Source organism: Apostichopus japonicus, chromosome 8 (genome assembly GCF_037975245.1).
Source record: "Apostichopus japonicus isolate 1M-3 chromosome 8, ASM3797524v1, whole genome shotgun sequence".
Lineage (NCBI taxonomy): Eukaryota > Metazoa > Echinodermata > Holothuroidea > Aspidochirotida > Stichopodidae > Apostichopus > Apostichopus japonicus.
In genome coordinates this window covers 36810033-36837398 of record NC_092568.1, presented here as the reverse complement: position 1 = coordinate 36837398, position 27366 = coordinate 36810033, and the positions used below count along the sequence as shown (strand labels likewise).

Below are 27366 nucleotides of genomic sequence, written 5' to 3'. Positions count from 1 at the left end.
AAGGGATATTTTTTGAATAGGTCTTAAAACTTTTAGTGTCTTTAAAATTTGGAAGGGATGTAGAGACATTACATACACCCATATTTTCCTTTCTGTTTAACTAATGACAAATGAGACCTAACTCATCAGGGTTTGGGTTTGAGTCAGAATATTAATAGATATGACTGTTTTCAAGAAGCATTTCAGTGAGTAATATTAACAGAATAAACAACATTTATAGTGTCTTCCATTTTTACCGCAAATGTGAGGGGACTTACATCTCTCAACTTTGTAAAGTTTTGGGTATTACCTACACCTGCAATCGTGGTATTAGCAAATTCATATTTTTTTGTTTGTTTTTCAATATTATTTACTCAATGTGATTTTAAGCTCCTTTGGGTGCAAAAGGTAGACTTACCTGCTTAGTAACAGTTGACAAAGCTTGACAGATTTTTTTTTTTGGGGGGGGGGGGAGAGAATGGGGGATTTTCAGAGGTAATAAATGTTGATTTGTCATAAAAATCTATGTATATGAAGCTGAGAAAGGCGATAAGCCTGAGAATTTTTGCATCTCTTAATGGCATCTTGTGTTTATTTACCATGAACATTTAAAATCTTTATTAATTTCATCTCAGCCACTTGCCCAGGAGTAATGCAGCAGCTGTTGGAGACCTAATCATTTTGAGTGAACCTGAAAATTTCCTGTAAGTTCAAATTGATTAAGTACTTGTTAACCTGCTCTCGACTGCTGTTTTCTGTGCCCTTTCATGCATGGTGATCTTGATTGAAACTTCTAATTTCATGCAAAGTGATGATTGGAGGAAGATTTGTTGATATTTAAATGATATTTAAAGTATATTTAAATGATATTTAAATGAGAATCAAAAGTTGATGAGAACAAAAAAGAGAAAGCTAAATGATTGCCAGAGTCTACTTGCTTTGAAGCCTAGTAATTTATTTCATCAAATTAACACAACCGTTCGTGACAGTCTGCATCATCATCACCTTGTGACAATTGTTTCATCTGCTAATTGGAAAAAGTAGAAAATTGAGAACAACAACACTATATTAAGTTAGATCTACCAAAACTTGCACCGGGAATGAATTCAATTAGGCGTAAAAAAAATCAAAAACTGAAACATATATCTTTTTGGGTAGCATACAAAATTATATAAATATAATTATTCACAGATGTTTTCCTTTCCCATGAAATTGATTACACAGACCCAGAGAAGATCTACCTCGCTCAAAGGTTGTTGGTTTCCAAGGCGGAGGGTTGCTCAATGTGACCAAAACAAGGGATGCTGCAATTGCTACTTGCATACGAGTCAGTTGTTTGCTGTTTGACTGCAGTCACAATCTCGCAAGTGGCCCTGCACAAAACAGCATCATTCAAATATCCTTTCGAATGTTAATATACAAATTTCACAAGATTTGTAAGAATAATAAGTTGGGTTTTTTGGCCTCAATGTCATAGGAAAGACTTGACTGAACCAATTTGTATTCCTGAAATGTTGCAAGCATTATTTGTGGAGATTTCACACTGTGGCAACTTTTGCAGTCGACTATGAAGCACCGACTTTACCCAAGGTTGAGTATTCTATAAAAACGGCTGGTCAATGGAGGTTAGGCAGCCGTTTGCCTCACAATACCATTGCCTCTATGTGTACAGGGTGTATTGGAACTTTGAATGTACATAACAAAAATTATCTAGAATTGATTTTTGTGGTCGTGGGCAGTCTGACAGTCCGTGCTGTGAAACAGCAAAGGAAATAAAAAGTTTTCTTTTAAATTTCACATCACACGTACATCATATATGCTCTGTCCTCCTCAGAGGCCTACAGACAGTTCATCAGTATAAAAACCTCTTACAAGTATTATTCTTGGAACAGTGTTGAACTGGTAAACAATTCGTTGAGGGCAGGATGCATTATCGTTCTATTGATGGAAAAAGTCAACATGTAACAAGGGTTATCAGTACTAACACAAAATATGACAGAGAGTCAACATAATAATAAATCAAGGAGAATCCTGCAGCAAGGATATCATTGCTACCTGTGAAGCCTTTTTCTAAAATGAGACATTTTGTAATTGAACACACCTTCAAGGTCTGTGAGTATCTTGGGAGGCTCAGAACCCTCAGTACAGTAATTTTCGTTTTGCGAACTTTAGTAGCAGGCCAATACTGATGACTTTAAAGAGCATCCCCCCCACCCCACACCGACCCCTTCCTTTTTGGCCATTCCTCTCCCCTTTTCCTCCTAATCAATCGCACATCCTGTCTAGCCACACATCACTCACTTGTTATTTCCTTCCTAATTCCCCTTTTCATTCTCCCCATTCATCTAATTAACCCACATTGTTACCCCCCTTCTGCAAGTCTCCACAGCCCTTTCATATCAAAGCTGTTTCTTTCATCTCCGTTGTTCAGCCATTTTTACTTATATTCATTCAGTCATCTGTCCAGTTTAAAATGCATCCTTCATCTGTTTTCATTTCCTGCTAGGATGGAAACATCAGGCCCTCTAAGTTATACATTTTTAAACATCATCAGTATTTTGGCCCCAAATATGCTAAAAATCAAATAATGGTCACTCAGGATCTAATCTTTGACAAGCAGTTTACTACCACCCTCTCAAACTATTTGCCCTTTCTGAATCATTTAACAGTTTAATTGATCTAATTATTTAATTAATTGATTTAATCTATTTCGTCTAGACTTAATTTGGAAATGCAGAACGGCTAAGGAAGCACAGTTGAAAACTAGCAATTCGTTGCATGCTAAAATTTGTGGCCAATACTGATATGCACATCGATATATAACAACAGGCTGTTCCCCCTTCCCACCCCCCCCCCCCAAAAAAAAACAACGGAAAAAACATAGTCAAAGAGAGAAACACCTGTTAACAGATTGCTTAACTACTGCATAAATCCTGTGCAGTTGCATTACCAACGATGATGAATAATTCTGGTCGTTTTAGCATTTCCATTATTTACAGGTCACCGTGGCTCATTGTAACCGTTAGTCATACGTTTATCATCCATTCTCCCTTTTCATCTTTCTTGTTTTGACAACAGTACCGTTTATAGCTCGGATGTAAAATTTATCACCTCTGGAACTACCCTTTAAAGGATATATTAAACTCTGTATTGTGTTGCTTCATTCACAGGGTTCACCTGTTCGAGTTGTTAGCACGGGGCAGATTTATATCAGCAATTCAGTTTGCACTTAAAAAACAAATCAGGTTAAGTGACCTGTCTATTTTAACTCCCTCTATGATACTAAACAGTCGAAAAACAACATGGCTTCCTCTTACAGGACAAATTAAGAAATTAGGTTATCCTCCTATGGATATTAATCTTAATGGTTAAACTGTTTTTGCTCTACTTCCTGAAACCAGGTGGCTGTTGTAGGAGATTCCTGGTTAGAAGGTCAACGTTACTATTACCCCGTAGACCTCAATTAAGGTCAAGTGTCAATGCCTTCTTAGATTTGTACTGTCTCATCCGGCAGTCGATTCAGAGCATTGCACTTTTCTTTTTTGTCTTTCAAGTAGTGAAATGTTTTGTTCCAATTTTGTGTTTTTGTTGTTGTCTTTTTTTTTTTTCTTTCTGTGTTCGGTGAGGAGAAGGGTTTGGAATGAAATGAGGGATTAGATCATAAGTGTGTGATGGCTATAGATTGCTGCTTGATGAGGGGAAGGGTGAGGTTTCAGTCGACGACGGCAAAGATGATAGAACGAGGGGGGGTTAAACATGAATCACCAGCGGTAGTTCAGTGTACATAGTACTAATAGCTCAGAAAATTGAAAGTCCAATCCAAATCCAAAATAGGTAAGTGTTCCAAATTAAAGGCATTTGTTTCTCCCTCCCACCCTACCCTCATCTTAAGAGGAACAATATGTGTGTGGGAGGGGGCAAGGTTAGATGCCTTAAGAGTCGTTTATTGAGTCATGTTTTCCTGTAGTTTCCCACATTTCTTACTTTGGCTAATGCGCATGGAGCACAAACAAATTGTCCCTGAATTCTTTCCAGCTTAGAGAGATATTCCTGCGACATATACTGTGAAACTTACAGTAAAGATAAGAAAATATCTGGTCCCGAAATTGAGATATATTCAATTGAATGTAACATATTTTGACTGCTGGTTAAACTGTTACTCCAGGAATTAGTTAGACCACAATTGGATCTTATAATTGGCTTGTTGATTTATCCTTGCAAACAAGATACAGTTGGATTGTCTGCTTTAGCTTGCAGTATTGTCTGAAGTTACCTATGATGTGGCCTAAGGAGTGGATAAAGGCGGTGGCATTTAAAGTAATGAGGCTTAGCAATCCGGAGGTTCGGGGGTTCGATTCCCATCCGGGTCATAGTAAGGTGGGTTTTTTATCCAAGAGCAATCTATGGTTTTCCCATCTGAAATGACTTTCTAAATTGCAAAGATTCCAAATTTGAATTAAAATGTTGAATTGGAAGCCACCTGACATGTAAGTTGTTATCCCTGAGCCCATGCAGGTTTCTCCCATGTTTGTGGTCGCTTTAAGCATCGTAAAAAGAACTGCTGATTATTAAGTTAGAATATCATCGAAATGCAACTCTTTTTGAAGAAGTATTATTTTTCCTCTGCGGTTGCCAGATGTTCTTCAAAAAACGTACATGTTGCTAGATTTTCAACATGATCTGCATTTTAACTTCCTCCCCTCCCCTTGAAAACTAAAATGTAATTGTTTCCATACCTAGTATGACTAAGTGACCACTTTCAAAATATCAGGAAAATTTTGAAACATTTCACTTCACAGAGTCACTTTTATAGTTGGAAATAAGAATGTGATCATGAGGGTTATGTTGAATGCACATTTGTCAGAGTTAAAAATGTAAGCCTTCCATTGCAAACATGAAACAAAAATACCCCTCAGATTTCTTTGTTAATTATTGTATGAACTCTTAAATAGCACGGAAGTGTCAGCCAGTTAATTTGTGTAAGCCAAAACCAGTCATTAATTACCCACTATTTAGAAGTGGCTTCAGCTGAGAATTTTAGATTAGGTCAAAAGCAGTATAATATTTCTCATAAACACTATCGGTCAAAGTATTGCAAGATGCCTACCCAATTTTTGGACGTTGTAAATTTTTACATTGGTCAATTTCTATATAAAAACCTGTCTTTGTTGAAATCCTGTCCAAATTCATAAATAGCACAGAAGTGTCAGCTGATTAATTTGTGGAAGCCGAAACCAGTCACTAATTACCTGTTAATTAGAATTGATTAAGGTGAAAATTTAAAGTTAGGTCAATGACAGTATGTCATTTCTAGTAAACGTCAGTCAAAATATTGCAAATGCCTTAATAGCTGCTTAGATTGATAAATTCCTATTGCTCTTCTTCAATACTAAATTTTATTAACAATCAATTCATGAATTTGTCTATGTCAAGATTAATTTCTAGTAATGAATGAAATATTTTGAAAATTTCTAGTTTGTTGTTGTAATGTAATTTAATCTTATGTAATGTTATGTAATTTAATATGAAGTAGTGTACAATAGCATAATGTAATGAAATGCTAATGTAATATAATACAATGCAACAATACAATGCCACACAATATACAATGCAACACAATACAATGCCACACAATATACAATGCATCACAATACAATGCCACACAATATACAATGCAACACAATACAATGCAATACAATGCAATACAAAATAACTTCAAATGCTGTACCATGTTAATTGTTTTCATTTTAAATAACTGAAATGTTTCAGGAGGGATTCTTAAAGTATAAACCTTGCAAACTCTGTCTGCTTAGGCCAGTCTGAGACAGGATATGTGTCAAAACGGATTTTTCAATGATGGTCTGTCAATTCTGTAATTCTCTCTTCCTGAGTTTAACTTGTCAGGTTCCTTTCTGTAATCTTTTCTCTCAAAGCTTTAAACTTCTGAAATATGTCTTCTTTTGGTCGCAAAATATCCGATGAAAAGTTTGTGCAGGTCAAAAGGAAGAGATTAATCAAATCCATTCATATGATGAACATTTATCTATCTTCGTTATTCAGGATCTACTTTTACGTGCAGCAAAATATTAAAATACTGAGAAAAAAGTGTAAATCACTTAAATTAGTGACAGGACTGAAAAATTGTATTAATTATTCTCTGGTGGGATCTTGACCACAAAAGATAAAAAGAACAATTACAAAAAAAACTAAAAAAAAAACTATTTATAGTTCTTGAAATAAAAAATCACTGTGTAATTCAGTTACATGGTAATTTATATACTAAAAATATGAAACACCAATTATACTGTATGGGTAAGATCAAACAGGTTTTTGATTGTATTTAAAAAAAAAGTTACATAAGTTTTCTCGGTTCATTTTAAGCCTAAATGATCTACTTTTAGTGGATTTGAAATATGATTTTCATTGACATCTGAATGCACCTTTGTAACGCAAAGAAGTTAGATCTATCAGACATGTAAGAGTTTTTTTTTCTTTTCTTACAATCTCTATAAATGTACGATTTTATTTAGATTTAAATTATATATAATCTTTGGAAGGGATCGACCCACACCCTTGAGCCCTGCCCCTTTCCCTCTGTCACCCACAAAGGACTTGTAATATGTTCTAATGTGAAGAAGACATTGAAGAAAATTAATTTGCAGATAATAAATCAATTTTGATCATTTGATCCTGGTTAGATAATTAAGAAAACACTGGTAAGACCATCTGTGAAGCATTTTCATTAAAGCAATGTTTCCAAATTCTTAAAAAAAATTATTAAAGGGGTGGTTAACATATTTTACATTATTTACCATAAAAATTTGAAATTGGAATCCTGATTGAAATGGGAATGTGAATTTATCATATTAATAGATGAATAAATAATCAAATTGGTTGACTTGATGATTTCATGTTTAATTCCTTAATGCCGGCAAACATATTTATGCATGGACCAGGAGGGCTACCATTAGCTGCTGTTGATGACAATTTGGTGTCAGAAGTTGTCCCACTATTAAGACATGTTTTAAATGTAGAGTGTTTTGGATTACAGATAAAAGACGTCCACCATCGAGCTACAGGTACATTTTCTGACATTTCTTCCCATTATATTCTACTTACAGATCAATGGTTGTGCAGTATTGCACAATTATTAATGATTGGATAATCAAATCTAGATAATCCAGAATCTAGCTAATGCAGGACCTAGATCATCCCAAGTTTTTACATGGTTTGGTCAGACTAATACAGAGTCACAATCCAACAGATTTGTAGCTGTAATTGTAATAATTGATTGCTGCAAACTAACTAAACTATGGTATGTTGAAAGTAGACTCATAGCTTGTTGCAATGGAGTGGCAGTATCGACACGATCAGTGGCGTAGCTACGGGGGGGCCTGGGGGGGGCCGGGGCCCCCCATGAAATCGGCTGGCCCCCCCACTGGCCCCCCACTGGGAATGGGGTAAAAAAAAATTGTAAAAAAAAAATGTAAAAAAAAAACCAAAAAAAACTCATCAGTGGGATTCACTAATATTTTTTGTTCAATCATTTGGGAAATAGAGTTACACAATTTTCTCGTCTGCATCTGGCAGAATAAGAATAATACAATATCTGTAGTAATCATGAGAGTGGTCATACAGCATGGCATGGCAATGGTCGATGCGACGGTTGCGACCATACACCACGAACCTTGTGCATGTGCTGCGCGATATCGATATCTACCAATACATGTTATCGGTCATCGATTGGCACAAAAACCCAGATTCTGATGACAGCTGCCTCAAGAAACCCAATAAATGGCCTAATTAGCACCGAGCCACCAATGTGGACCATTACCGAAACATCGATGCGTGTTAGTCTTCCATCCCCTTCCTCTAATGCTATTTAAGTCCACATGTGGGCATTTCCTGCAAACCTACCGGTAGCCCACAGGGGTTTGAGTTGGGAGAAAGGCCTTGACACCTTGAAACAACAAATGATGCCAACCATAGGCTTACGAGGCGGGGGGTGCAGGGGGGGCAGACTGCCCCCTAAATTTCCAGAGGACAAGAAATTCGGGCAAAGGTCCTGAAAAATTCAGGCAGCCTAAGAGGAGAAAAATATATATATATAAAATATAATATATATATATATATATCTTGTCCTCTGGAAATATATATATATATGTATATATATATATATATATATATATATATATATATATATATATGTACTATATATATATATATATATGAGACTAGTGTTCCACTAGTCTCATCTAGTATCAACATATATATATATATATATATATATATATATATAATTCCATGATTTTCTTTATTTAGCATCATGATGCCCGAATATCTCCGTGTAACACCACCGTAAGCGCAGTTCATCTGGGCTACCACGCTTTTTGCATGATCAATTTTTTTTCTTCTAACTAGTCAATTGTATACCTGGACCAAGGGCGGCGGAACCGGGGGGAAAAAGGGGGCACGTGCCCCTCCCCCACTTTTCCTCAGGTTAGAAATTTGCCTTTTTTCTACATAAAAATTGAGGTGCCTCAAGTTAGAAAGAGGCCAGGGAACCAGAATGAACACTCGGGAAGGGCCGTTTCCGGCCATCTGAGGGGTTTGTAAAACCAAAAATTTTCTAAAAGTACGCTCCGCGCCAACCGATGGTGGCGCTCCGCTCAGATAGCCGTGCATACAACTTGCAAATCCTGGCTAAGCCCGTGACTTTTAACGAATTTCTGTGAGTCAAACTCAAAGCATTTTCGAATGGAAAAAATTTGTTAAGATATTAACAAGAAAAAAAACTCTAATTTGGAAGATTCCTACATTAGCAACTAGCATGATTTCACCTCATTTTGTCTCAAAAGAAAACTTGTTCCCTGTTTCCCAATTTGCGCATTGGATATTGCAGTGCTAGTATGCATATTTTCCTTGAGGGGGGGGGGGGGGACGTTGATGGAGTGAATAACAAAAGAAACACAAATAAGATAATACAATAAGAGTTATAAAGGGTACTGAATATAACGCTGCATCATTCCAATCGAATTTCTGCAAAGTGCCCTTTGATGTCGGTGCCCCCCAGATTAAAAGTGCTTCCGCCGCCCTTGACCTGGATATCCCCGACATGAGTGTATAAAAGAAACATTTTCTTTTTCATGGATGGTGGGGGGGGGGGGAGTGTCTACAAGCCTAGAAGTACAGGTTTATCATATTCTTTGTTATATTTTATACTTTTTTGTGAGACAAATTGCAGTCTCACCCGACACAGCGACATTATCCCGCCTACGTGTCGTTGAACAATGTTTTTCTGGAGGTAGCTGAGTACTGTGTTAAATTAATAAATAAGGTAACTAAATATAGCAGCTTAAAAAATATACTGTCCCATTTTTCCCCTTCAAAGTGATGTTACCATTTTTTCTTCTTCTAATTTACCAAATTTTTGGGGAACTGTAAATTTCTAAAATGTGAGATTATAAAATAAAGAATGTTTAGATGCAACTTGCAAGGCCTCAGAAGTGCCGTTTCCGGCAATCTGAGAGGCATTGTGTGCCAAAAATTTTCTTGTTCGCTACGCACCAACCGATGGTGGTGCTCCGCTTAGATAGTGTCACGGGAACTTTCGGGCACAAAAAGTTCTACCCCCCCCCCCAAACTGAAATGGTCCCGTACGCCTTTGATGTCAACTTCACTCAAGTTAAAAGTCTGGCTGAGTTGACAAGGCCAGTCAGCATGAAGGAGAAAAATTTTTTTTGCATTTCTGTCACCAAAGTTGCACATCTTTTTGGTTGCTATTTTGCCTCACAGGTGCCATCTCCTGCGATCTGGGGGGTGCTGAAATCTCAAATTTTCTCTGTACGCTCCGCGCCAACCAAGGTGGCGCTCTGCTCAGATAGTAACCTCCGGCCCCCCCACAAGAGAGAACAGCCCCCCATGGCCCCCCCACTCAAAAAATCCTAGCTACGCCACTGGACACGATTGATCGTATCTCCCGAAATAAATATTGCTATTCAGAGTTCACGGTTTGGGACTAACATGCACGGTTTGGACTTACATAGTCAAATTCAGATAACATTCGCTGATGCTATTGATGGTGGGGTATCCCCATGTTGGTTAATGCAAAAGTGACTCTCAAACTCATACTCATACTTAGGAGTGTTAGATCAGTGGTTAACGCCGCTGCCTTTCAATCATTAGGTCCTGAGTTTGAGTCACTCCAAGATTAATGTATGTCATCCAGTTACAGAGTTGTTGACAATTTATAATCATGGACGTTAAATATGAATCTAAGAGACTGACTTCGGTCAGCTTGCGGCTTTGATAAGCCAATGATAGCTTGTTCGCGAGTTCCTGCATACAATATATGTAGATTCATATTTAACATACATACATACTCATCAGTTTGTAATTTTTTTAATCGATAGGAGCAGTTGTACCAGACATCACTTTCACTGCGTCCATCAATATACAAAGAACCACGGCCAGGAGGGAGAAACTACCAACTCCATTTATCCTTGTCCTCCATTTTGTTTGTCTTCCGAGTCACCAAGAAAACCTTTCCAGATTGTCCATGAATGGTGAGGAAGATGCATTAAATTTGAAATCTTTTCCTTGCATTTTTGGTTAATGTCAGTACAAAAGTTACTATTGATGTGAAATAGAGTGTTGCAGCCTTTGTTAACGGTTACTCCCCGGTTGCGACAATGTATCGAACCGTAACCGTTACTGGAGTCAAACGTGAATAGCAATTGGAGGGAGGTTTGGGGTTCACAGTACTTAGCTGCTTACATCATGTTACATTTGCAGAGCAAATGTTTAAAGGTATGCTGTATTGGCCCTAAATATGCTAGATTTTCAAGTATGGTCACCTTTGGCCAAAATTCTGAAACTATTTTTGTTATCACCCTGAAGGAAATTTTCCTCACTGGGACATTCAAACATCTTGTTTGTTCATTTAGAACATCTGAGAACAATTTGGAGAGTAAAGACTTCCAGGAAGGTACTTTTTGAAAACTTCTAGCAATTATAGCATGCTGTTAATTTGGGGCCTGTACTGACTCCCTTTAAGATTTTTTTTCTGGTTGTCCCTCAGCAAAATAGCAAAGACCAATATGTACATTGTAGGAGAGATGTGTAGATTGTTGAATAGACCAGTCGCTTTGGGGGTGATACCAATTCCTTGTTTTACCTGTTTGAAAGTATTTTGTTACAATGCAATGTGAATTTGATGTAAATTAGTGTCCTGTTGCACAGAAGACCCTCCAAAGTTGATTTTGGTTGTCAGAACAAAAATTTGGTTGCCTCCGATGACCATTAATAATTTGCCCTGATTTGTAGAACAGCATGGGTCTATTTCATAAATGTTAGGAATATTCCTATGTTAAACTAAGGAAAAATAATAGTTCCTAAGTTTTTTAAAGACAACATTTATTTATGAACATTCCTTAGTAACATTTATGAAATAGCACCCAGGACAATACGGGCCCTTTCCATAAATGTAATTGTGGAATTATTCATCTTCAAAAACACCCTTTGTTGGTGATTTTACTTTATGAACTGTGAGACAGACAGTATTTTATTTGCAATTACAAAATAGCAACACTAGTTTATATTTGACATTTGGATTGGATCCATCTTCATTGGTTGAAAGTTGCTTCCTCGTGATGACGATTATAAACATGTCACTTTCAGGGTGGTCGTAGCATGGGTTTGGCGTTTCATGTTTAAAAGTGGTTAATAGTGGCAGGGGATTGGTCTCCCTCTTCAAGATTCAAGATGTATTTCTACTTTTATTGAACAGAATGCCGAATCAGAGAGAACAATTTACTTGATACAAAACCAGGAGGAAGCTTAGATTAGGCCTAGATGGAGAAACAAAATACTTTAAGTTTCTGAACAGAAAGTGGAGGAGCTGGTCTCATAAAAGCAGAGCTTGTGCAAGTAGTCCCCCATGAAAGAACACAAAAAGTGACGGGGGGTAGGAGGGGGGTTAAGGGACTGTTCGAAAACCTCACTGTAATTGGTTGCATTTTGCATCATAGCTACTTATTTTTTAAGTCCATTGCTTGCTGTATTAAAGAATCAAATGTATCAATAGCCAAGGCTACTTTGCATACAAGGATCAGGGCTGAAACTTGTTTTTTCTTAAACCGTTGAGGTTGCATCAGCTAGTTCAATGTTGAACGGATCCTTCCAGTAGTATAGGTAAAGATGGTCGGAATATCATTGTGACTGCAACTAGTTATGAACTTGAAGTGTTTGTCTTGGAAATCTGTCTAATTTGGTTATTCCATTACAATGGAAGTGTTTGTGATATATTTGGGTAACTGCACATGTATGTTGTCAATTGTGAGAACTGCAGTTCGTATAGTTAATTAGGTGACTTTAAATTTATATATAAGGTCACATTCGTCCTTCCAAGTGACACCAATTTTCCAAAAAAGGTTTTAGAACATTCGCCTAGTGGTACAAGCCTTATTACTGCTTGGCATGTCACAACATGAATAAACTTAAAGTGATATCCTGTTACACTTCCTGTAAACTGGTATCAAAGTTTCCTTTTTATTGACTTGACAGATATTTTGCCTGCTACGTCCAAGAGTTTTGCTCATTACCTTCAGGACAATGCCACTTTTTTACGGAACCACATTTCAGAGCTGGTAATATCAATTCTGGAGATGAACTGGCCAGAAAGTTCAAAGCAAAGACAGGTAATTAAAAGAATTCTTTAGTGGCAGTCTATTGGGTATATATGTAAAAAACTCCATATTTGTTTCATCGCCACAGTCCTAGTTCGGGGATTTTTCATCCTATGATTCAGGAGATTCAGGAACTTAATCTAATATGATTTGAACATTGGAGAGCGACGGTGACGTCATCACGTCACTTTGTTTCGGGGGCTGCAGGGACGCAATCATTAGCAAGCTACACTGTAGCAAGAAATTTAACATTTCTGAAAGTAAACTAGCAATTTAGATGAAAATTTCCCGGTGAAGTTTCAAGTTAGCAATCTTTTGGAGAGTTTAAAATTCCAGAATTCCCTAACTAGGTTTTGCTTCATAATATGTTGCTCCGAAATTTGTTATTTGAGAGATGTTTTGAATCACAATCATACGCAAAGTCTGTTCACATTCCTGTGTATTGTATCAAGGCCAAGCTTAGAGTGAGTTCTGATCGATTCTGACCTATGTGCAGCACTGACGTCACGTCTCGACCTATGTCAGTGTTAGATTGGAATTTTCTGGCAGGACGGGCCAACATTTCAAGCACTCTATGACAGAAACTAAGATTCATCAAAGGGCAAGGCTTAGGGCGATACAAAGACAAAAAATAATATGACCGGAAGGACTGGATCCCATTTTTCACTTTAAAAAATTCCTTTAACATGAAATTTGACAGAGCCATTTCCCCCCCCCCCCCCCCCTTTAAGTGAGTCATGGAGAGAGAGGGGGTTAGGTTGCAGTGTTAAATTTGTAGTGTGACACTGTGAAAGGGATATTACCTATGAAGGAGTACGTTTATTAAGCAGCTTTCTCAGTTTATCTTGGTACATATTTAAAATACTGTAACATTTAGATACTTTATCTCAACTAGTCTAATATCTATTACAAATTTACAAGAAAAAAATAAAAAACTACATAAATTTTCCACTTTGTGTTTTACATGTGATTTAATACTCCTTACTTGGAAATGAGTTTTGGTATTAATCAAGGTGTTGAGAAACATATGAAAGCATCAAGTCCTTGCTCATTAACTTTCATTTGATGAAAATATCTAAGAAATTTGTCAACATAATTCAATCAATTGCTTTCAATCATTGTGAGCACTGCTCGATGGGATTGGTCACTAGATTGCTGACCAATTAAACACAATGAGCTGCTTTAAAGCTGAATGGAAATGAGCTGGCTACCCTTCAAGGTATTTAACCAATAATGTTCATGTCTCTAGTTAAGTCACTACATTAATATCTCTATAAGGAAGAACAGGGCAAACTTATAACAAAGTACTTCACTTTTTAATTTAGTGGCTCGAATCACAACTCGTTACACTGACTAAGAATTTTATCCACCTTTCTGTGAAAATCAAACGTTTGTCAAAAAACAATAATTTCATTGATATTATTTTATGTACACATGTGGAAATATATCAGATAATGTGTGCACTGGGATGTGTATATGTTGTGTAAGGAAGTAATCTAAAAACCGACCTGTGTAGGCTTGCCTAGTAGGTCTCCTCTAGGTTAATAGATTAAAACCAAATAACATTCAAACCAACAAAATACTGAGCAAAAACAAACAGCTATGCTTAGGTAAGTAGGAAATGATCATCAATTAAGGAGTGACACTAATTAAGGAGTGACACTAATTAAGGAGTGACACTAATAATGTTACACTTTATTTTGTTTTCCCTTTCTTGTTCACCCATTTTTTCTTATACTGTACTTTTCATGTCCAGCTTCAAAGCACTTGTACTGACAGTATAAGCAGTATGAACATTATGTTTTCTGTCAGATAAAGGTTAGGAACTGTTCATACTGTCAATATGAGTGATTTGAAGCATGATATGGGGGAGAACAGTTTAGAGAGGTATGAAAATCTGTTGAGCTCGAAATTTTCACATACAGTAATCTAGGAGTGTTAGCTCAGTGGTTAACACCGGTGCCTTTCAATCATAAGGTCCCGAGTTCGAGTCACTCCAAGATTAATGTATGTCGTCCAGTTACAGAGTTGTTGACAATTCATAATCATGGACGTTAAATATGAATCTAAGAGACTGACTTGGGTCAGCTTGCCGCTTTGATAAGCCAATGAGGCTTCTTCGCGAGTTCCTGCTGGCAGGAGGATCTAAAATACATGCATAGTAGCGGGAAATGCCGGAATTGACTGTAAATATCTGTACCCAGAGTTGTGTAGATTATGTTACTCTACATTGATATCGTCGACATGACATATCATACAAACATGGTTTCAGTGGCTCATCTAAAGAAGGAATCTTTCTTTAACTCTTTCATAACTTACCTCTGATTTCGTCTTTTCAATACTTTTTTTTCAAAAAATAATTACTGCATGTCAATATTTCCTCTCATTGACAGAGGGAGGACACTTTGAAGAAAGCTGTCCCGACTGTCGTTGACGCTATAACCACAATCATCTCCAACAGCACCAACGAGAACTTTAGGAGAAATTGCCTAGCTTATGCAGGGGTAAGTTTGTTGCCTCAAAGTGCCATCTGTTCATTTTTGAGGGGAGGGGTGGGAGGTGTAAGAGAAGCAAAGAAAGTACCAGTAAATTTATCTATATATCTTCTTCATGGTATTGATGGATTTGTTTCCTCTCTTTCTCTCTCTCTCTCTCTCTCTCCACCTCTCGCTCTCGAACATTCTGTTGCAACAGATTGCAGTGTACTCACATTATACATCTAAAATCAACATTTTTTTCTTCCCTGGAATTATATCTTTTATTACAGGCCAATAGTACCCAGGAAGTAGCAGAGTTTTTAACAAACAGCTTAACTCAAATAACAGAGGGAAATTATCACCCTGGAGAAGATTTTGACATGTCTTTTGTAAGTTTGGCGATTTTACACTTTTACCCAAAAAGGATGTGACTTCATATGTCATTTTAACTGGCTACCTTTTTACAGCTTGCTGAAAAAGTTTGAAAAAAAAAAGAAGGATAAAACAAACTAGCTGGGAGTTTCTGATCATCCAAATTATTATTAAGTTATTAGACGGGCTGTGGGGGGGGGCGGGTTGCTGTGGTGGGATTGGGGTTGTGGGTTAGTATTATACTTAAATATCTTAATGATCCATTTTTTACTATATGGCCTAGTACTTGTCAAAGATATTGACAGGGTCAGTATAAACTTAGTGAAGGTCTAAATGAATAGAGTTACTTTTAAAGAGACCTCATTTGTTTATAAGAAGAGACAAGTGGAGTTCAAATTAAAAGACATGAGTGGAGTTACAGCACATAGTTCATTTCATCTAATAGGCCATAGTTATAGTTGTCTAAAAAGGGAAGTTCTGTACAAGATTCGACAAGACATTTTGAGTCGACTTCCTGATAACTGTCTGTTCACTCTCAGAGGACTCATACATGCCTCAGCAAGGGATACGCACTGTTCAAAGCTGATGAGACATTTAGGGGTAAAGTTAAGTCATAATGGCCCTTTCTCAGTATTCAAGAGGCATCATACAGGTCTAAGAAAGACAAGTGTCTCTTGAGCTGACAAGACATTTTTGAGTAGTGTTGGTCATAATGGCCCTTTCTCAGTATTCAAGAGGCATCAGAGGTGTTCAAAGAAGGACAATTGTCTCTTGAGCTGACAAGACATTTATGAGCAGGGTTAGTCATAATGGCCCTGTCTCAGTATTCAAGAGGCATCAGAGGTGTCCAAAGAAGGACAATTGTCTCTTGAGCTGACAAGACATTTATGAGCAGGGTTAGTCATAATGGCCCTTTCTCAGTATTCAAGAGGCATCATAGGTGTCCAAAGAAGGACAATTGTCTCTTGAGCTGAAAAGACATATTTGAGTAGGGTTAGTCATAATGGCACTTTCTCATTATTCAAGAGGCATCAGAGGTGTCCAAAGAAGGACAATTGTCTCTTGAGCTGACAAGACATTTATGAGTAGGGTTGGTCATAATGGCCCTTTCTCAGTATTCAAGAGGCATCAGAGGTGTCCAAAGAAGGACAATTGTCTCTTGAGCTGACAAGACTTTATGAGTAGGGTTGGTCATAATGGCCCTGTCTCAGTATTCAAGAGGCATCAGAGGTGTTCAAAAAAGGACAATTGTCTCTTGAGCTGACAAGACATATTTGAGTAGGGTTGGTCATAATGGCCCTTTCTCAGTATTCAAGAGGCATCAGAGGTGTTCAAAAATTGACAATTGTCTCTTGAGCTGACAAGACATTTATGAGTAGGGTTGGTCATAATGGTCCTTTCTCAGTATTCAAGAGGCATCAGAGGTGTTCAAAGAAGGACAATTGTCTCTTGAGCTGAAAAGACATATTTGAGTAGGGTTAGTCATAATGGCACTTTCTCATTATTCAAGAGGCATCAGAGGTGTTCAAAAAAGGACAATTGTCTCTTGAGCTGACAAGACATTTATGAGTAGGGTTGGTCATAATGGTCCTTTCTCAGTATTCAAGAGGCATCAGAGGTGTTCAAAGAAGGACAATTGTCTCTTGAGCTGAAAAGACATATTTGAGTAGGGTTAGTCATAATGGCACTTTCTCATTATTCAAGAGGCATCAGAGGTGTTCAAAAAAGGACAATTGTCTCTTGAGCTGACAAGACATTTATGAGTAGGGTTGGTCATAATGGCCCTTTCTCAGTATTCAAGAGGCATCAGAGGTGTTCAAAAAAGGACAATTGTCTCTTGAGCTCACAAGACATATTTGAGTAGGGTTAGTCATAATGGTCCTTTCTCAGTATTCAAGAGGCATCAGAGGTGTCCTAAAATTGACAATTGTCTTTCGAGCTTACAAGACATATTTGAGTAGGGTTAGTCATAATGGCACTTTCTCATTATTCAAGAGGCATCAGAGGTGTTCAAAAAAGGACAATTGTCTCTTGAGCTGACAAGACATTTATGGGTAGGGTTAGTCATAATGACCCTTTCTCAGTATTCAAGAGGCATCAGAGGTGTCCAAAGAAAGACAATTGTCTCTTGAGCTGACAAGACATTTATGAGCAGGGTTAGTCATAATGGCCCTTTCTCAGTATTCAAGAGGCATCAGAGGTGTTCAAAGAAGGACAATTGTCTCTTGAGCTGACAAGACATATTTGAGTACGGTTACTCATAATGGTCCTTTCTCAGTATTCAAGAGGCATAAGAGGTGTTCAAAAGTGGACAATTGTCTCTTGAGCTCACAAGACATTTATGAGCAGGGTTAGTCATAATGGTCCTTTCTCAATATTCAAGAGGCATCAGAGGTGTTCAAAAAAGGACAATTTTCTCTTGAGCTGACAAGACATTTATGAGCAGGGTTAGTCATCATGGCCCTTTCTCAGTATTCAAGAGGCATCAGAGGTGTTCAAAAAAGGACAATTGTCTCTTGAGCTGACAAGACATATTTGAGTAGGGTTGTTCATAATGGTCCATTCTCAGTATTCAAGAGGCATCAGAGGTGTTCAAAAAAGGACAATTGTCTCTTGAGCTGACAAGACATTTATGAGCAGGGTTAGTCATAATGGCCCTTTCTCAATATTCAAGAGGCATCAGAGGTGTTCAAAAAAGGACAATTGTCTCTTGAGCTGAAAAGACATATTTGAGTAGGGTTGGTCATAATGGCCCTTTCTCAGTATTCAAGAGGCATCAGAGGTGTTCAAAAAAGAACAATTGTCTCTTGAGCTGACAAGACATTTTTTAGTAGGGTTGGTCATAATGGCCCTGTCTCAGTATTCAAGAGGCATCAAAGGTGTTCAAAAAAGGACAATTGTCTCTTGAGCTGACAAGACATTTTTGAGTAGGGTTGGTCATAATGGCCCTTTCTCAGTATTCAAGAGGCATCAGAGGTGTTCAAAAATTGACAATTGTCTCTTGAGCTGACAAGACATTTATAAGCAGGGTTAGTCATAATGTCACTTTCTCATTATTCAAGAGGCATCTTACATGTCTAAGAAAGGGATAAGTGTTGCTCAAGCTTACAAGACATTCAAAGAGTTGGTCATGATGTCTCACACATGTCTAGGAGAGGAAAAAGTATTGCTACATAAGCTGACAAGATTCTTTCATGTAAGTTCCTAGGACTTTCTTGGTGGACCAGTCTTATCAAGTTGTTGGTGGAGTCCAATTGTCATTTCATTTTGAGTAAACAGAATAATTTGAATCAAGAAAGGGAAGCTTCTTACATCAGATTCCTAAGCCCTGATAAAATCATCCAAATTAAACTACAATCCTTGACATTTGAAGTAACATATAAGAAACCTTCTAATACTTCATATCCATGTAAAAATGTCTTTCCAAAACTGCTGTAGAATTTAATAGCTGGACATGAGGTTCTGGAGACATTCCTCCAAGTCATACACCTGTGAGACATCTGACTTATATGGTAACATGACATCCTGGGCTTCATGTAATTAGCTTCAGTTGTTGTCAATGTGCTACCCTCATTTTTTTTTTTTTTTTCTCTCTCTTTTTTTTATCTCTCTATTCCTTTGATGAAACACATACCAGGGCCAATAACCCGTCACAAGAAAGTCACAAGAGCACACACACACACCAAAAAAAAAACCTTAAAAAAAAGGATGAGTACTACTTGAGTGTTACCGTTTAAGATGTTTGTAAGATCAACCCTGACTCACCTCAGGGAGAGTCTTTCCTCTCGGTAAGTGGTATGAGGAAGGAAGCCAGTAATCCAACAAGTTGTTCTGAGAGGCCAAACCTCTACAGGATATTAGCAATCGGCTGTTGGCTAAGATAATAATTATGATATTTACTGCTCTCCTGTGTTCCGACTGCTGATCAGTGTATCAGGTAATTAATATGTCTTCCAAAAGATTTTTTTTTGGGGGGGGGGGTTGGTGACTAAAGGAAGTAAACCCGTTTACAGGTATGAAAACAATATCTTGATGACGACAAAAAACTTGGAAGGTCTAGAGCATAAAGTGAAAAATGAAATTTGTAACTATTAACAACAGAGGCTGTCACTCTGGCCCCTGACACTGAGTTTTAGAAGTAATTTGATTAGGTTAAGTTATTCAATTATTCAAATTAATTGATTTTGATCACAAAATGACACTATCAAGGGTTATGGTTTAAGTTCAAAGTTGCTTTCATTACTCTTATATTTTACAGCACTAATATTCCTAAAAAATGGAGAAAAACCCCTTCTTCTTTAAATATTAATACACATTGTCAACAGAATATAATAGAGTATAATGTAGTAAAAGTGTCAAGATTGAAGAAAAGAAAAGTAACTATTACTGTAACCTCAGACAACAAAGCAGCTTTAACAAGGGTTACTCTTGCAGTGTTGTTCAATTTCTAATCAATTTTGTGACCTTGATGGCATCCAAGTAATCTCATGTTCTATAGTCACAATTAATGTAGTGTTTTGCTGAGTCACTTCACTTGAATTATCACTCAAGTCATTACTGTACCAGTAACTTTCCAGAAGAGAGTCAAGTCATTACCAGTCACTCTCTGAATTGACTCACCCACTTGACTCAAGTCAGTTCCAGTCACTTTCCCCACTTGACTCAAGTCATTACCAGTCACATTCCCGACGTGACTCAAGTCATTACCAGTCACTTTCCCAAATTGACTCAAGTCATTACCAGTCACTTTCCCGAATTGCTTCAAGTCATTACCAGTCACTCTGGCCAACTTGGCTCAAGTCATTACCAGTCACTTTCCTGAATTTACTCAAGTCATTACCAGTCACTTTCCATCTTGACTTGAGTCATTACCAGTCACTTTCCCAAATGGAGTCAATGCTTTAGTTGATATTGTGACTGTTATTTTTTCCATATAGGGAAAATAATTTCAAGACACTGCACTTTTTATATGAAGTGACTCAATAACTCAGTATGACAGAGATTAGTTGATATCAGACTCTGCTTAATGTCAAATCCAGTTGTGAGATATGTTTTATTCTGTTAAAAAGGAGAAAATATATTGTCTTAGAATTGAACTGATGACAAAGTCTAAAATTTCACAAGTTTATAACACAGAGCAAGGAAAAGCAACACATTGATCAAAATCCCAATCTTGATAGCTCGTTCCGTTGCTGATATTTTAAACTTTTGATATTTATTTAATTTTATTTCGATAAGTACATTGCAGAATAATTTGTGATGTCAAACATGGACAACACTTCATATTATTGTTGTTTTTGATTATATTCCTCACTGATACAGTAAGGACCCCTATATAAATTATAAAGAAAATCATTATAATTATAAATATCACTTTAAAGTGGTGATGAAGTCGCCTGCACACAATAACCACATAAAATAACATCCTGTCACCTAGCCTCATTGAACCTTCTTCCAAGGTCAAATATGATTGAAATTTTTAACAAAAAAAAGACATTGTTAATATGTTTAATTCTCAGCCTTCCTTATCCCTTTTAAGTTCATATTTATGCCCCCTTCCCACTTCCAATTTGGCAACCTACAAATTCTTTTTTTCCTCTGCAATTCCAAAAGTACTTTCTATTTTTTTGTAGAATTTAACTGTAAATATCACTAGGAAGAGAGAAATATTAAAATCTGTTAGCAGATTTATTTTTGTTCATTTTACAGAAATAGCATGTTTTTTTTTTAAATATGCCAGAGAAACGATTCTCCTTGGAATTAAACTTCTTTTCTCTTTTAAAGTTCATAATTGTAGCACTCTAAAATTCCTTCTTGTACAATTCCAGAATTAATTTCCTTACTTCTATAGATTCTAACTGAGTAAATTTTCCCTAGGACTCTGAGAAGGATCCAATTTTAGTTTATATTAACTGTCTTTCTAGTTCATTTTAAAGAAATTTTGGCAATGACTAGGTTATTGTTATTAGTATGTGACTATATCAAAACAGTGAAGGTTTTTTTAAATTTATTTTATTTTTTTATTTTTTTCTATCATTCAGCCAAAAAATGACCACACTTTTGCTTATCACCTTACATTGTATGTGTTTATTTCAGCTTAAATTAAACTTATGTCGAGATTTTATATTTTCAGACTTTCAGTTTTTCAGTTACATATGACCATCTATGAATAGTATACAAAAACCCAAAAACATCACCGTCTTCAAATTTCTCACTTGGTCGAACTTGACCATTTAATTTCAGGACGGCGCAATTCTACAGGAAGCCTCCTTTATGCAGTGAATTAGAGCACACAGCCTACATTTCCCTTGGTACAGTGTCAAATACAGTTTAGTTATCTTAGTTCCCCCAAAGGGTTCGCTAGACACTTTCAACTTTCATGTTCATGACGACAAGTTCGACTATTGCCCACGTTAACATGGCACCCTCTTGGATTCATATGTTAGCATTATGTGTCTTATATAGGAGGCAATTTGTGACTTACAATATATTGTGCTTTCTGCTTGCGTGTTTGTCACAAGACTATTCCATTTTTTTTTTGTGGCTTAATAAAACTCTCTCAGAAGATGTAACTTTGATAACATTAAGTACATGAAACCACAAAACCTCAGGAAGATGTTAGGATGAAACTTCAAGAATATTTGTAACCTAAAACTTCTGGATTACATAACTGTCAAAGTTTAGGATGACGTAACTTTCAAACATATGGACGATAATACTCTGTAACTTCATAAGATGCGAATATTTAGTGATAAGAGGATGTAAAGTCAAAGTTAAATGGTATAACAGTCTTGTATTATAGGCAAGGCCTTAATTTCTTGAAGGATTTTACAACATTTCACCCTGCTCATTGGAAACTCATCACACCCAAATGTGCACAGTTCAAACAAACCCCTCCCGGGCCAATCCAGTGCACCACATCTATATGTCCCCGGGGGGGGGGGGTTGGGGCCTTCCTATAGGGTGCAGTCACAAACCGGAGCATGTAACTATATTTACAAAATCCGTCACAGATCTCCATTTAAAGGCAGTGAAGACTCGCCCCAAACCGTGTGCAGCCGACTGAAAAAGTCACAACTTTCTGTTGCTTGCAAGTGACGTTTTGTTCGTGTCGCTACAAAATGCAGGCAGTAATGAAACGTGATACCTTAATTGTTATCTTTAGCTGGACCTGAGATGTCCATCGCTGTATCGTTTGTATACTGTGCTGTGGGTATTGACCGCAGCTGTATGTACTGACTGTACACTAGTGTCTAATTACCGACGGTAGCAAGCTGTGTGTGTATTTTCTGGGATCGATGGTGGTGTTTAACACTTCTGTTACACCTCATTCGAAACTAGGTCAAATTACCGGCATTAGACGTTTCCTTTTGCGCGAGTCTTCACACCCTTTAAATACCTGGCTGACAAGAGGCAGTGGAGGACACAACGATCTAGCCAGAAGATGAACCTGTAACCCTTAGATTGCAAGTCCTTTGACTTAGCTATGTAACCTTGATTAATTATTATATTGTATATTTAATTTTGTCAGCTTGCATACCCAGTTTAATATTAAATAACCATTTACATGTGAGTATCCTCACAGATGCATTCCTAGTTTTGCCGGTAATCGTTGTAAACCGTAGAGATCAAAGAACGTTCATTTCGTCATGTAAACAAAGCTGATTCGTAAACAAAGACAGGAAATAGAACCAAATGATTATCAAGCCTTGCTATATATCTTCCAGTCAATATTATTGACCAATCAATGACACTATAAGAGTTTGCCACAAGTACCAGGAAGGTTATCAATAAGTCAATATCCATTCAAGCTTAGCAAGGCCATTTTTAATTGCATTTCAAAATATCAAGTTTAAATTCCTATGTTTATATTTAGGTCAGTGAAGATACCCATGATCTGACCTGCATAATCACTTTTGGGTATCAACAAAACATCCAAAAAAGAATGAAAATTCTTTGCCCTGCAAATTTGTGTCACCCCAAACTGAATTTACTAGTCACATGGGTATACGCGCAGCCTACTGAACTTAGCACTTTGATCGCACAGTTAGCTTTGGGTCTGATGAAACAAATTTCAGGTGGTTGTCCCATAGAGGGAGCCATACTGCGGTTCACCTAATTTTACCGGTCATATTTTTTACCGACGGAGAGTCCACAGGGATCCATTACTCTTGTACAACACTTATTACAACTTCTTGATATTAACCAGCACAGGATGGATATTAATGATATTGCAAAGGACAGGTTGAACCGGTATATATATATATATATAGTTAAACCATGTTAACGGAAAGAGGTTTTAATACGATATGGAATGGTGGCAGATGTAAGAATCGAGACATATCCTAAGAAATGAGAGCATGTGGCCAAATAAATGAGGAATGTCTGAAAGGTGGAATTATTGGAAGGGAACCAAGGAAAGCCTGACAGGGGGTGGGGAACACTGACAGGGGGCAGGGGGGTGGAAGGAGACTCAAAACAAGACTGATGATATATTTGGTATCGTAAATCAACGACAAAAGAAACAGAATTTATAAACAATTGATAAGAGCATCAACAGTTTTTGGCTGTAATAGGATTAATATTTTTAATATTAGTTAACTGTTGGGAATTTTGTCAAGTCATGAAGTCCAAAACGAAATGGATATGGTTTGTAATATTTCACAGCATTCGTCATTCCCTCGTTTGTTTATAAGGTAAGATTTCTGGAAGCTTTTTGGTCAAACTCATTGAGAAAATCATTGAGATTAACAATTGCTTTCCATTAGACCAAATTGTTAATGAAATTCTCCCCCACCCCCCCCCCTACCTTTGCCAACAGAGGTTAATTCCATTCTGCAAGTTTTTAAAACTGAAAGTGAATCCTCCTGGCTTGTCATGATTTCATACTTAAAACCTGATTTTTGTTATGTTTTTTTTTTTCAATCTACAATTAGGATCCTGGCGATGATTCCATTTCACATATTATTTCACCGTCGGACCAAGTGGAGAGTCAGCTGGCTTCCACCAGTATGGATGAAGAGGTAATGTCAACTTTATATAACACCTTTCAGATTTAGTGGCCGGGGAATTCTCCATTCACTAGGCTTCATTTTGATCTTTATAAGTCTGTCATATTAAATACTGAAATCCCAAGTACCAATGTATATTTTGTCTTGATCAAAACTTAATTGAACAATCTGCCTTAAGTTGTCAACAAAGACCTTATTTTCACATTTGTTGTTTAAAACCCTTTTTTTTTTTGGTTTTACCCAAACTAAAAAGCACATCTCTGATTGCATGTTCCCACAATTATATTCACACCAAAATAAAAACGAAATAAGAAAATCTTTTGATTTTGCTCTCTTTTTTTTTACATTTCTGATGAAATGTAAATGAGCTCTGTGAAGCACATGTTTCCAAGAAATTGACAATATTCTGATTTACTTTCATGTTGTTTATAGTAGAATATAAATTATTGAATATTCCATTTCCTTTCCCGCCCCCCACCACCCCCCCCCACCACCCTCTATACATCAATCATGTCATTCCCTGGAGGATGGAAGCGAGAATTCTGCCTATGATTCTATTTTCATTTTCTCATCTTTCGACACATTTAACATCTGTCCCCGAAGTTATTACATAAACACTGGTAATCAGTTCCACAGACTCTCTGCCCTAATTGGCCACGATTTCTTGGAAACTGTCGGCTATCTGGCTGTTCCCTCTCTGTTTTCCTTCCTATTTAGCCGCAGGATCCCCGGGGGGGGGGGGCATTTCCCAGACTGTAGTACTAGAGTGAAAGAACACACCGAGTCCACAAACACTAAACATGGCTACATTATTTTTTTGTATTAAGGGCATTCCAAATGTGTTTGTTCATTGTAGGGTTTGGTAAACCAAGGAGATGCCATCTGGATTGAGCCCCTGGTTAAATTTAAGATGTAGGATATATTAAATCTTGGCATATTGCCCTTATACAAAGCTAAGAAGGAACAACAAGAAGTAACAACGAGGTAAAACATAAATAGGATATAAGTGTGCTATTATGCTCAACTCTATTCTATGACAGTAGGGGGAGGAGGGGGGATAAGATATGGTGGGGGGGAATGTTTGCTATAGGCATCACATTTGTTTGGTTTGCTTAATTTCTGGATACGGAACTCTAATGTGTAACTGTTGTGTACTATACTTTAGGGAATTGTAAAATCATCCAGTCATTGACTCCTGTATGTTTTCAGTGCGCCCCACAGACGTTAATGTAACACAAAGGGAAGGTTATCCTTATAATGTGTAAGTCTAATCAACCTTGTATTATTATAAACTCTCTGAGATCTAAATGCACAAAACAAACAAACAGGGGCCAAATGCTGAAGTCATTATTGGCAATATCAGTTATTGTGAAAAGATGCAAAATTAAGGTTCAAAACTGTTTTGGACTCATGTGCGATAGGTTTAACCGAATGGACAGTTGTATTTGTTGGTATGTAAATTAGGGATGAAGCAATAAGCTTTGTTATAATTCCAAGAAATGGATGAAGATTCTCAGCTGCTTTTCAAATTGTGCATATGAATGAAACCCAGGGAGCTATTATTATGCGGGAATAGCTCCCTAATTAAACACTGCCCAGCTACTACAGGATTTGAGATGGGAAAAGAAATTTGTGTGAAGAGAAGAGGAGTGCTATGGAGGCAGGCCCTCTATAGCAGAAATCACAGCAGGGTGTTATGTGAGGGGAGAGAGGGGGGGGGCATTTAAGTTTAAACTCAAAAAGGAATCTAAAGAAATCTAAAAAGAGATCAGAAGGTGAAAAAAGGCAGCTTTGGATTGGAAGTATATGCTATGACAATAAAGAGCGCCTCTGTACTAAAAGTTAAAAAAAAATCAAAAGTGTTTCCAATATATATATATATATATATATCTATATGAATTTGGGCAACTATTAATTTCCGTTTCTAAGAGCCTTTAGCATCAAGTTTTACATCATGTATGAGTGTTTCTACACTGGTTCAAGACAATGGCTGTGTGTTGTGTTCTGTCCATTATATGATAAATGGCTGATTCAGGTACCGGGTCCTTTACACTCAAACATCACACTCATATCCTCTCATGTCTCTAAACGGAAGTTGATACAACTACTGCTGGCTGCAGGTGTCTCACATGCAAGCTGAGATCAATGGAGAGATTAGTGTTTGTTGTCATGGTTACACCATAACCTGCAACAGATTATCTCCGCCGCTGTGTGCTTTGCATCTTAAATACACAAGTGACATGACTGTATTTTACGTTTCAAAAATCACCATGGGAGGGATGATTTTGGTGGGCTCTGAAGTTGGATTTTGATCTTATTCATGAACTCAAGGGTATGATCTGGGCATAGGGATCAAATCAGATTAAACAAGGATCAGATTAGATCAAGATTTAGTGTAAATGCCGATATGAGAACCAAGTCAGCTTATCAACATGGTGATCTTAATTTTGACTAATTTCAACAGTATCTGGAGGAAGTAGGCGATGTGGACTTGCTGGAGGCTTTCCAACAAACCTATAGCCAAGAATCACCCCCATTCGATTGCGAAGGAACTGACGAAAATGCACAGCCACTCGACGGCCGTAAAGAAGCTACTGGTTTAGAGCAAGTCACAGAAGATGTATGTATATGGGCTACCCACCCGCCCTCCCACTTTTATCATGCCCCTTTCCCCCCTCCCCCCACCCTTCCTTGGCCACATACTTCCCTCAAACAAGCTGGTTGAATGTATGGTGTATTGATGTTCACTTGCAAAGGAGTTATAAATTGGCAGTAGCATCAAATCAGTTTCATCTTTTCACCTAATTGATTTCTGGTACCAAAAGTTGAACAACTCTTAAA

General features: G+C 37.2%; 1 protein-coding gene across 1 annotated transcript in view; it reads left to right on the top strand.

The window, feature by feature from the left end:
- The window catches only part of LOC139971867 (uncharacterized), a 38477-nt gene that overhangs the window by 7451 nt on the left and 3660 nt on the right, over positions 1-27366 (top strand). The window contains exons 8-16 of the mRNA XM_071978652.1: positions 615-683; positions 1204-1379; positions 6921-7058; positions 10392-10544; positions 12544-12677; positions 15059-15169; positions 15433-15531; positions 24451-24537; positions 26990-27145. Of these exons, the coding sequence (XP_071834753.1) occupies positions 615-683; positions 1204-1379; positions 6921-7058; positions 10392-10544; positions 12544-12677; positions 15059-15169; positions 15433-15531; positions 24451-24537; positions 26990-27145 (1123 nt within the window). The remainder of the gene's footprint in view (positions 1-614; positions 684-1203; positions 1380-6920; positions 7059-10391; positions 10545-12543; positions 12678-15058; positions 15170-15432; positions 15532-24450; positions 24538-26989; positions 27146-27366) is intronic.